A 12682-nucleotide genomic window follows, 5' to 3' on the forward strand; every position below is an offset into this window, starting at 1 on the left:
GTCTTGTCCATGTCATTCCTGCTGGGCGTCCAACAAGGGACCAGGAGGACAAGAACCAAACCTGAGAGAGGAAAGGGCGGGTCCAGAGGCTCGGGAACTCCCAGGGCCAGGGCAGACACACTCACCGAGCCACTGAAGGACAGGAAGAGCTTGAGGACCACATCCTCGGAGAACAGGGGGTGCCGGGCCACCAGGTTGACGAAGCGCTTCAGGGCTCTCCTCCTGGCCTCGATGAACTCCCTGTCGGCTGGAGGAGGGCACGGGGTCACTGGACAGAGTCCGGGGTCACTGGACAGAGTCCAGGGTGCCGGCCCCCATCTGCTCTGGGCAAGTTCTCAAAACTCTCCCTACAGGCGGCAGAGCGCCCAGCGGCTAGCGGAGGGCACTGGCCAGGCCCCCAGTGCTGCTCGGACAATGGGTCTGAAAAAGCTGCCCAGAGCAAGAGCTCCATTCTCAGATGCCCCCTCTGGCCACACATACTTGGGTCCAGGAGCTGCCAGGGAAAACCACAGATCTGCTTGTTTCCTGTGGTTTTCCCTGGCACGGGGAGTCCTGGGAACCACGCGAGCGGTCACTTCGATCACCTCCATTAAAGACATCTTCCAGAATCCCCTCCTGGCACTTCTCTCCGCGAACAAATGGGTTTTGCTACGCTCCAACACTAACGCAACCCAGGTTTTTTTTTTTTTTTTTTTTTGAGACAGAGTTTCGCTCTTGTTGCCCAGGCTGGCGTGCAGTGGCACAATCTTGGCTCACTGCAACCTCTGCCTCCCAGGTTCAAGCGATTCTCCTGCCTCAGCCTCTGGAATTAGCTGGGATGACAGGCGCCTGCCACCACATCTGGCTAATTTTTGTATTTTTAGTAGAGATGGGGTTTCACCATGTTGGTCAGGCTGGTCTCCAACTCCCGACCTCAGGTGATCCGCCCACTTCGGCCTCCCAAAGTGCTGAGATTACAGGCGTGAGCCACCGCGCCCGGCTGAGTTTTTCTATTCACTGTGCTTGTAACTCACTCTGCAAAGGATCCAAGTACTCATTGCTTTCATTCGGGTTAAATATTTTCACTCTAAGGGGAAAAAAAGTAAAAGCATATACTGATGCATTCAGGACATTTCAGTCTGAACACAAATAAAAATGGTATTTAAGTACTTTTTTTTTTTTTGAGACGGAGTTTCGCTCTTGTCACCCAGGCTGGAGTGCGGTGGTGTCATCTCGGCTCACTGCAACCTCCGCCTCCCAGGTTCAAGCGATTCTCCTGCCTCAGCCTCCCAGGTAGCTGGGATTACAGGCGCCCGCCACCATGCCTGGCTAATTTTTGTACTTTTAGTAGAGACGGGGGTTTCACCATGTTGGTCAAGCTGGTCTCGGACTCCTGACCTCAGGTGATCAGCCTACTGCAGCCTCCCAAAGTGCTGGGATTACAGGCCTGAGCCACCAGCACCCAGCCTTTAAATACTATTTTAATGTATTAAGAAATACAGCCAGGTTCGATGGCTCACGCCTGTAATCCCAGCATCTTGGGAGGCTGAGGAGGGCAGATCACGTGAGGCCAAGGAGTTCTGCATCAGCCTGGCCAGCGTAGCGAAACCCCGTCTCTAAAAAAACCCATAAAAGAGGCCGGGCGTGGTGGCTCACGCCTGTAATCCCAGCACTTTGGGAGGCCGAGGGAGGTGGATCATGAGGTCAGGAGACTGAGACCATCCTGGCTAACACGGTAAAACCCCATCTCTGCTAAAAGTACAAAAAATTAGCCAGGCGTGGTGGCGGGCACCTGCAGTCCCAGGGACTCAGGAGGCTGAGGCAGGAGAATGGCATGAACCCAGGAGGCGGAGCTTGCAGTGAGCCGTGATCTTGCCACTGCACTCCAGCCTGGGTGACAGGGCAAGACTCCGTCTTAAAAAACAAAAACAAAAACAAAAAAACACCATAAAAGAAAGAAAACAGGCTGGGTGCGGTGGCCCATGCCTGTAATCCCAGCACTTTGGGAGGCCAAGGCAGGCGGATCACGAGGTCAGGAGATCGAGACCATCCTGACTAACATGGTGAAACCCTATCTCTACTAAAAATACAAAAAAATTAGCCGGGCATGGTGGCAGGCGCCTGTAGTCCCAGCTACTCTGGAGGCTGAGGCAGGAGAATGGCGTGAACCCGGGAGGTGGAGCTTGCAGTGAGCTGAGATTGCACCACTGCACTCCAGCCTGGGTGACAGAGCAAGGTTCTGTCTCAAAAAAAAAGAAAAGAAAGAAAACAAATATAGGCCAGGCGTGGTGGCTCACGCCTGTAATCCTAGCACTTTTGGAGGCCGAAGCAGGTGAATCACCTGAGGTCAGGAGTTCAAGACCAGCCTGGGCCACGTGGTGAAACCCTGTCACTACAAAAATACAAATATGAACTGGGCACAGCGGCACGTGTCTATAATCCCAGCTACTTGGGAGGCTGAGGCATGAGAATCACTTGAACCCAGGAGACAGAGGCTGCAGTGAGCCGAGATTGCACCACCGCATTCCAACCTGGGCAACAGAGTGAGACTCTGTCTCAAAAAAAAAAAAAAAGAAAACAAAACAAATACAGCTGGCTGGGGCCTCCCTCCTGGCTCAAGACTGGCAGGCCTCTTCCAATGAGGCTGCGCTTCCATAACGTGCAAGTGGTGCAGCACGTGTGTGCAGTTTCCAGGTGCCGAACATCAGCCAGCGCTCAGCAACTTGGATGGCCAAGTCTGGGCCAGCATCCCACATCCCTGTTGCGTCCTCTGCTCTCTGCTGCCCTAAGCGCCCACATGCCCTTCAGCGTGACCAGAATGATCTGCTCTGTGGCGTTCACACGGCACGGGGAGAAAATCACACCATCAGACCCTGGGCTGCTCAGTGACCGGCGAGAGGCAGAAGCATTTATGCACCATTGTACGATTTCAGATGCGGGGAACCGGCCACTGTGTTAGCTCCCACGCTGCGCCCCCGTCCAGGACAGGGTGACTGTGGAAGGGCTGGGAACGGCGGAAAGCCACGATCAAGCTCTAAGCACTCGCCTCCCCAGCATCTTTTATTCAGAATTGGAGGAACGGGCTGAGGGAGAGACCACCAGTGAGATCAGAGCTGGCAGCCGCGGTCCACGTGCTCTGCAGCCCAGGGGGACGCAGGCCTGGAGAGGGGCTCCCAGGTCATCTGCGATCTCCCACCTGGCCCAAGGCCATCTTCAGGCAGAGAGGTGAAGGTGAGGCAGCCTCATGCTGTTTTTTCTCTCCTGCAAGATGCAGCTTACATTTCCTACTTGCACAACTTCTGTTCTCTTCCATGAGGTCAACGAGTGCTCCCATGGTGCCCATGGCTCAGGCTCCCATGGCTTTGCAGATGCCAGCAGGGCAATGCCATCCAGGTAAGTACACAGTGCTCCTGGCAGTCCTCCCGGGAGCTCTCGGGGGCCCTGGCCACTGCACTCTGGAGAGGGGAACTGGGGTTCTCTTTCACACCTGCACAGCAAGGGCTTCTGTCAGTCATCCAGTTGAAGGCTCCAGTGGGCCAAGGATGCAGGGTGCCAGTCTCCCTGCCTGCACCAAGGCTGCACTCAAGCCATAGCTCTGCCCCAGATGCCAAAAGGCTGGAGTTTCCCTGCAGCCCTGCACCTGCCTAGTCTACAGTGGGCTCCATCCCTGAGCCGGGACCACAGGGTGGGCTCGCCCCCTCTGCCCCCGGTGGGCAGCACGCCCAGCTTTACCTCCCAGCATTCTCTTGGGTGGCAGGGCAGGCACCATACGGTAGGGGAACTTGTGCAGGAGCATCTCCTGGAAGACCACGAAGTCGTTGTACCGTCTGTACACGGAGGACTTGAAGCGCTGCAAAAGAAGTTTCGGTGCTTAGATCCGATGTTGGAAACCACGCCGCCTCATCACTTCCCCTCAACAGAGCCCGGGAAAACGACAGCACCACGTGCATCTCCTCTCACCAGGCCTTTACTAAACGGAGAAATCCTGTAATGCCTTCGTGTATGGCAATGCAACTTTTAAACTCTTAGGCCGGGCGTGGTGGCTCCCGCCTGTAATCCCAGTGCTCTGGGAGGTTGAGGCGGGTGGATCACCTGAGGTCAGCAGTTCGAGACCAGCCTGGCCAACATGGCAAAATCCCATCTCTACTAAAAATACAAAAATTAGCTGGGTGTGGTGGTGGGCAGCTGTAGTCCCAGCTACTTTGGAGGCTGAGGCAGGAGAATCCCTTGAACCCTGGAGATGGAGGTTGCAGTGAACCAAGATCGCGCCACTGCACTCTAGCCTGGACGACAAAGCGAGACTTTGTGTCAAAAAAATTAAAAAAAAAAAAAATTAAACAAATGATATGAAGCACAGCGGCTTCCCACCTGGTCAGTGGCTGGCCCATTACACACACATTGGGGGTGACTAAACTGCCTCCTTGACAAATGTTACCTGCGTGGCAATGAATTTACTTAAGGGACGGGCAGCTTAGTAAGACTGGAAGAAAGGCCAGCTGCTGGCTCCTGGCAGGGAACAGCACGTCCCACACACTCACAGCTGCCTCGCCCCCAGGCTGCCGGGCCCCAGAAGGAAGGGTTGGCTCACTCCACTGCCCCGCAGCATCCCACCGGTTGGTCCACATCTCCGACTGTGGCCCAGAGGGCCAGGAACCACGGCAATGCCAGACAGCAAGGCGGCTTTGACACGGTCCTCGAAGGGAATCCTCCCCTCTCTGACCCGCTTCGCCCTTTGGTAGCACTACTGACAACCATTTGAACCGTGTGGCCACAGGCTCTGGAACACAATGAAGCAGAGCAGAGCAGACGGCAGGGTAGGGAGACCTGATCGCTCGTCCTTAAGGCCAGGTGCAAGCGGCTCATGCCTGTGAGCCGAGCACTCTGGCAGGCCAATGTGAAAGGAATGCTTGAGCCCAGGAGTTCGAGATCAGCTGAGACAACATAGCAAGTCTCCGTTTGTAATTTAAAAAAAAAAAAAACACAAGACTGGGCATGGTGGCTCATGCCTGTAATCCCAGCACTTTGGGAGGCTAAGGTGGGTGGATCACGAGGTCAGGAGATCAAGACCATCCTGGCTAACACGGTGAAACCCTGTCGCTACTAAAAATGCAAAAAATTAGCCAGGCATGATGGCGGGCACTTGTGGTCCCAGCTACTCGGGAGGCTGAGGCAGGAGAATGGCGTGAACCCGGGAGGCACAAGACTACAGAGCACAGTGGTGGGGAGGACGAACTGGACCAGGTGGGGACATGGCTGGGCCAGAGCAAGGTGCAAGGAAAAGAGGTGTGGAAAAGTCGGCTCCACAGTCTGACCCTGCTGCGAGTTCTGGATCTTGCCTGTAGCCAGCCGCACAGACTCACCCTTCAACCTTCTCCTGTCACACCACTCCTGCCCTGAGATGCTGAGATGCGACCCTTTCTTCCCCATCCTGCCCCGACATACACACAATTTGCCAGTTACCTGGCTGGAAACCTCATACTCCACGTGCTTCAGGAAGAGGCCCTTCTTCTCCGGAATGAGCTCCACCTGCACGGTGTCCCTGGCCAGCAGCTCCTGCAGGGTGTGGGACAGCAGCAGTGGGTTCCCCTGTGGCATCTGCATTCGACTGGGAGCTGCGGCCTGCTGCACAATGGCCTGGGGCTCGATGGCCTGGGGTGTCGGCAGATCTGCAGGGGAGAGGGTGAATGACCAGTGAGAACAGCTGCTCAAAAAGTGGAGCCTTGGCCGGGCACGGTGGCGCACCCCTGTAATCCCAGCACTTTGGGATGCCGAGGAGGGAGGATCACATGAGCGCTGGAGTTCAGGACCAGCCTGGGCAATATGGTGAGACCCTGTCTGTACAAAAAATAAAATAAATTGAAAAGCGCAGCCTCCCTCTGCTCTGTGCTAGCTCAGCTCATGGACTCTGGCCACGTCACGCAGCAGGTCCCATCCTCAGCCAGCCACAATAACTCACTCACTCACCCCACAGAGCCGAGGCCGGACTTGCTCACTCTCACTACAGAGTCGACGCCAGACTCGCTCACTCTCACTACAAAGTCGACGCCGGACTCGCTCACTCTCACTACGGAGTCGACGCCAGACTCGCTCACTCTCACTACGGAGTCGACGCCGGACTCGCTCACTCACACTACGGAGTCGACGCCGGACTCGCTCACTCTCACTACGGAGTCGACGCCGGACTCGCTCACTCACACTACGGAGTCGACGCCGGACTCACTCACTCTCACTACGGAGCTGACCCCGGACTCGCTCACTCTCACTACAGAGTCGACGCCAGACTCGCTCACTCTCACTACGGAGTCGACGCCGGACTCGCTCACTCACACTACGGAGTCGACGCCGGACTCACTCACTCTCACTACGGAGCTGACCCCGGACTCGCTCACTCTCACTACAGAGTCGACGCCAGACTCGCTCACTCTCACTACGGAGTCGACGCCGGACTTGCTCACTCACACTACGGAGTCGACGCCGGACTCGCCCCCTCACACTACGGAGCCGATGCCGGACTCGCTCACTCTCACTACGGAGCCGAGGCCGGACTCGCTCACTCTCACTACGGAGCCGACCCCGGACTCGCTCACTCTCACTACGGAGCCGAGGCCGGACTCGCTCACTCTCACTACGGAGCCGACCCCGGACTCGCTCACTCTCACTACGGAGCCGACGCCGGACTCGCTCACTCTCACTACGGAGCCGAGGCCGGACTCGCTCACTCTCACTACGGAGCCGAGGCCGGACTCGCTCACTCTCACTACGGAGCCGACGCCGGACTCGCTCACTCTCACTACGGAGCCGAGGCCGGACTCGCTCACTCTCACTACGGAGCCGACGCCGGACTCGCTCACTCTCACTACGGAGCCGACGCCGGACTCGCTCACTCTCACTACGGAGCCGAGGCCGGACTCGCTCACTCTCACTACGGAGCCGACGCCGGACTCGCTCACTCTCACTACGGAGCCGAGGCCGGACTCGCTCACTCTCACTACGGAGCCGACCCCGGACTCGCTCACTCTCACTACGGAGCCGACGCCGGACTCGCTCACTCTCACTACGGAGCCGAGGCCGGACTCGCTCACTCTCACTACGGAGCCGACGCCGGACTCGCTCACTCTCACTACGGAGCCGAGGCCGGACTCGCTCACTCTCACTACGGAGCCGACCCCGGACTCGCTCACTCTCACTACGGAGCCGACGCCGGACTCGCTCACTCTCACTACGGAGCCGAGGCCGGACTCGCTCACTCTCACTACGGAGCCGACGCCGGACTCGCTCACTCTCACTACGGAGCCGAGGCCGGACTCGCTCACTCTCACTACGGAGCCGAGGCCGGACTCGCTCACTCTCACTACGGAGCCGACGCCGGACTCGCTCACTCTCACTACGGAGCCGAGGCCGGACTCGCTCACTCTCACTACGGAGCCGACCCCGGACTCGCTCACTCTCACTACGGAGCCGACGCCGGACTCGCTCACTCTCACTACGGAGCCGAGGCCGGACTCGCTCACTCTCACTACGGAGCCGACCCCGGACTCGCTCACTCTCACTACGGAGCCGACGCCGGACTCGCTCACTCTCACTACGGAGCCGAGGCCGGACTCGCTCACTCTCACTACGGAGCCGACCCCGGACTCGCTCACTCTCACTACGGAGCCGACGCCGGACTCGCTCACTCTCACTACGGAGCCGAGGCCGGACTCGCTCACTCTCACTACGGAGCCGACGCCGGACTCGCTCACTCTCACTACGGAGCCGAGGCCGGACTCGCTCACTCTCACTACGGAGCCGACGCCGGACTCGCTCACTCTCACTACGGAGCCGACGCCGGACTCGCTCACTCTCACTACGGAGTTGATGCTGGACTCGCTCCCTCACACTACAGAGTCAACGCCAGACTCGCTCACACGACCTGCTTATAGCTAGGACTCCCAACCCTACGCACGGAAGAATTAAGCCAGAAAACTCCAGCCACCTTATGGACAAGAAGTCACCGTGCATCCTGCACAAAGTGGTAAAAGCAAATCAGAGATCCTACGCCCAGCTTGCAAAGAAGAAACCAAACCAAGGCATCATATGTCAGTTTAGTTTTTAATACAGAGTGAGTTCTAAATAGAAAAAATGTTTGTTTGTTTGACATGTTGGCGCGTGCCTGTAATCCCAGCTACTCAGGAGGCTGAGGCAGGAGAATTATTGCTTAAACTCAGGAAGCGGAGGATCGCGCCACTGCACTCCAGCCTGGGCAACAGAGACTCTGTCTCAAAAAAAAAAAAAAAAGTTTAAGTTTTCTCTATTAAGCATGTATCAATTTTTTTTATTTTCCTGATCATTAAAATAACATCATCTTCCAAGAATGTAAACTCAGTAATGATTACCAAGTGGTCACATGCTGGTGAAGAATTTGAACTTTGATTGCATGAGAATCTGAAAGAGCTCAAAAAACACATTTTACATCAGACACTTCTTCAACTCTCGATTGCTCTCAAACATCTTAACCACTTCTGTGTACAAGTTCCAATCATTAAAAAGCTATGCTTTCAAGTATCAGTTTATTAAACTAGCATACCCATACCTTTTCTTTTTTTGAGAGACAGAGTCTCACTCTGTTGCCCAGGCTGGAGTGCCGTGGCACAATCTCGGCTCACTGCAACCTCCACCTCCCGGGTTCAAGCGATTCTCCTGCCTCAGCCTCCGGAGTAACCTGGAGGACAGGCGTGCACCAATACACCCGGCTAATTTTTTTATTTTTAGTAGAAACAGGGTTTCACCATGTTGGCCAGGCTGGTCTCAAACTCCTGACCTCAAATGATCCAGCAACCTCGGCCTCCCAAAGTGCTGGGATTACAGGCATGAGCCACTATGCCCGGCCAGATGTCCATATTTTCAAAATAAATTTTAATTAAGAAAAAGAAAGTAAAAGACCGGGTACAATGGCTAGTGCCTACAATCCCAGCACTTTGGGAGGCTGAGGCAAGAGGATCACTTGAGCCCAGGAGTTAAAGACCAGCCTGGTCTTTTGTAGAGATGCCATCTCTACAAAAAAGAAAATTACGGGCATGGTGGTGCAACCTGTGGTCCCAGCTACTCAGGAGGCTGAGGCAGGAGACTTGCTTGAGCCCAAGAGTTCAAGGCTGCGGTATGCCGAGATTGCGCCACTGCACTCCAGCCTGGGTGACAGAGTAAGACCCTGTCTCTAAAAAAGAAAAGGAAAAAAAACATCATTTCAAACAGGGTACATGCAGGTGACGGACCACGCACTACAGAGACCCCAGGAGAAGGAGCCTGGCTTTCTGCAGGAATAAACGTTAACGCTCACGAATGGGACTTCAATATTCTCATCAAACTGACACCCCTTGAAGCTACGCACACAGCCCGTAAGACACAGCGCCTGGACGACACACCCTAAACTAACCCAGTCCCACAGAGAGAAAACAGATCAGACGAGAGAGGCCAGCTTGGCCCCAGCTGGAAAAGCTGTGGACGCAGGATGGGATCTGGCGCAGAGAGATCCTGGCTGAAATCCAGCCTCCATCATTTCCTAGCTGTGTGGCCTAGCGCGCAGCCACCTCTGAGCTTACTGTTCAAATCCGTGTGGTGGGCGTAAGGATGCCCTCACCCCTGGGCCTGGCCATCGCCATCGATGTCCTGATACAGCAGCAACCCCCACAGGCCCCTCGAACGGCATCCCTCCCCACTCCAACCCTTCTGGCACCAAACTGCTTTACTGTGGGCTTCAGACCCAACCCAGAACGTGGACTTGGAAGTCCTGCCCCTGAAATGCTGCTCGCTATCTGGGAGACCCTGGGAGGGAAGCAGCCCCTCAGATCCCAGGCCGAGGGCCTCAGAATTCAGTGAGGCAGGAGAGCTGAAAATAACTCGCAAACAGAAAACATTCAATAAATGTCCCTGACTTCCTTCCAGATTTACCATGCTCCAAGTGGAAAAGATTCTGTAAATCTACGCGCTAAAACTCAGAATGATATTCCCCTCTCAGCAAGTTCTCGGTAGCGGTCAGCTCCCCAGACTGGCTCACAAACCGGTGCCTTCCACGCGATGCATGAGAATCACACGTGGATGCTCCACTAGAAAAGCTGTGGCTGTGAGAGGGGGCTGGGCAGAAGTCACAGGAACCAGGCATGCGGTGAGGGGCAAAGTCAGGCCCACGTCAGTCGCCGGCCCACTGTGACCCCTCTTTGCAACAAAAAAAGGGAGAACACCCCACAAGCCATATTCAAGATCCTTTCGGCCTCACGAGGTTGTGGGTCTCCACGTGAGTTATCCACAAATCAGAAGACAATGAAACTTCAAACACACACACCCCCGTCTCCCATCCAGTATCTTCCACCAGGAACCTCAGAGAGTAACGACCCAGAGCAGGCCAGCGCCACATTCTGTTCACAGCCGACACCTCGGTCCTCCCACGCCAGGGTCCACAGCTTTAGAAACAAACAGGATTGGCCGGGCGCAGTGGCTCACGCCTGAATTCCCAGCACTTTGGGAGGCTGAGGCAGGTGCATCACCTGAGGTCAGGAGTTTGAGGCCTGCCTGGCCAACATGGCGAAATTCCATCTCTACTAAGCACACAAAAATTAGCTGGGCATGGCCGGGCGCAGTGGCTCATGCCTGTCATCCCAGCACTTTGGGAGGCCGAGGTGGGCAGATCATGAGGTCAGGAGATCGAGACCATCCCGGCCAACATGGTGAAACCCCATCTCTACTAAAAACACAAAAAACTAGCCAGGCGTGATGGTGGAAGCCTGTAGTCCCAGCTACTCAGGAGGCTGAGGTAGCAGAATGGCGTGAACCCGGGAGGCGGAGCTTGCAGTGAGCAGAGATCGTGCCACTGCACTCCAGCCTGGGCGACAGAGCGAGACTCCGTCTCAAAAAAAAAAACAAAATTAGCTGGGCATGGTGATGGGCGCCTGTAATCCCAGCTACTCAGGAGGCTGAGGCACAAGAATCGCTTGAACTCAGGAGGTGAAAGTTGCAGTGAACCAAGATCATGCCACTGCACTCCAGCCTGGGCAACAGAACAAGACTCAAAAAAAAAAAAAAAAAATTAAAAAAAAAAAAACCAAAAAAAACAGTATTTGCCGACGAACCCTGTGCAAAGACGCTCCCCCTTCATCCGAGCACAACTTCTGCAAATGCTGACCTCGGCAGAAGTCACAGGCTCTGACAGCCTTGGCGTAGGTCGCACGGGACAGACAGTGGAGGTCCCCAAGCAGCACAGCTGCAGCTGTTACCTGGAGGCCAAGCCCTCCCCGGAGTGGCCCACACACCGCTTCCTGCTGACCCAGCGGTGGGGCTACACTGAGCACTCGGAGACACCTCCAGCTCCAGGTCCATACAGCCCAGGCACTCCCTGGGGTTCCCCGTGCCGGTGGAGAGGGCTTCAGTGCGGGTGCTTTCAGAGCCAGGACAGGGCATGATTTCCAAGGAGACCGCGAGTGTGGCTCCTACCGTCCCGTGTAGTGGTGGGGAGGACCCGAATGCGTGTTCCAACTCCAAGTTCCATGCTCTTCCACGACACAAGGCTGCTGTCCCCAGCTGCCAGTTCCCTAGAACGGAGGGGGGACCAGGACCAGCGAGGATGGCACAGCGTCCCAGGGTTAAATTCTCCAAAGTCAGTGCGTATCAGAATTGCTTGGTGGACTCCTTCAAACACAGAGGGCTGGGTCCACCCCTAGAGTCTCTCCAACAGGAGGGCTGGGGTGGGGCCTGGGAATCTGCTTTTTCCTGGAGGGGGTGCTGGAGTCTTGCTCTGTCACCCAAGCTAGAGTACAGTGGCACAATCTCAGCTCACTGCAACCTCAGTGTCCAGGGTTCAAGCGATTCTCATGCCTCAACCTCCCAAGTAGCTGGGATTACAGGCGTGTGCCACCATACCCGGCTAATTTTGTAGTTTTAGTAGAGATGGGGTTTCACCATGTTGTCCAGGCTGGTCTTGAACTCCTGACCCCAAGTAATCTACCCGCCTCTGCCTCCCAAATTACTGGAAATACAGGTGCCCGCCACCACACCCGGCTAGTTTTTGTATTTTTAGTACAGATGGGGTTTCACCATGTTGTCCAGGCTGCTCTAGAACTCCTGACCTCAGGTGATCCACCTGCCTCAGACTCCCATAGAGCTGGGATGACAGGCGTGAGCCACCATACTCGGTCTGGAATCTGCATTTCTAACAAGTTCCTAGATGCTGCCGCTGGTCAGGGGCCATAGTTTGAAAGCCCTTGTCATAGGGCAACAGAGAGAGAAGGAATTAGATCACTTGTCCTGACCCCTCCCACGAAGCAGAATGGAAATCAGGTGTTTCTGAACACTGCCTTTATTTCTTCTTTTTTTTTTTTTTGAGATGGAGTCTTGCTCTGTTGCCCAGGCTGGAGTGCAATGGTGCAATCTTGGCTCACTGCAACCTCTGCTTCCCGGGTTTAAGCGATTCTCCTGCCTCAGTCTCCTGAGTAGCTGGGACTACAGGCGCCCGCCAACACGCCCGGCTAATTTTTTGTGTTTTTAGTAGAGATGGGGTTTCACCGTGTTAGCCAGGCTGGTCTCAATCTCCTGACCTCGTGATCCGCCCGCCTTGGCCTCCCAAAGTGCTGGGATTACAGGCGTAAGCCATTGCACCCAGCCTAGGTCGTATACTTTAAACAGAAACTTTTCATAGCCTCAATTTCATTAATCTTAAGGTTTATTTTTAATATCT

At 55.4% G+C, this 12682-nt stretch overlaps 1 protein-coding gene across 2 annotated transcripts in view; it reads right to left on the reverse strand.

Moving 5' to 3' along the window:
• The window catches only part of SNX8 (sorting nexin 8), a 59868-nt gene that overhangs the window by 14308 nt on the left and 32878 nt on the right, over positions 1-12682 (reverse strand). For both annotated transcript variants that reach the window (XM_017894491.1, XM_017894500.1), the window contains 3 exons: positions 5440-5645; positions 3712-3829; positions 126-247 (listed from right to left, as the gene is read on the reverse strand). In XM_017894491.1, coding sequence (XP_017749980.1) covers positions 126-247; positions 3712-3829; positions 5440-5645 — 446 coding nt within the window. The remainder of the gene's footprint in view (positions 1-125; positions 248-3711; positions 3830-5439; positions 5646-12682) is intronic.

This window comes from Rhinopithecus bieti, unplaced genomic scaffold, assembly GCF_001698545.2.
Source record: "Rhinopithecus bieti isolate Rb0 unplaced genomic scaffold, ASM169854v2 scaffold_1017, whole genome shotgun sequence".
Classification (NCBI taxonomy): Eukaryota; Metazoa; Chordata; class Mammalia; order Primates; family Cercopithecidae; genus Rhinopithecus; species Rhinopithecus bieti.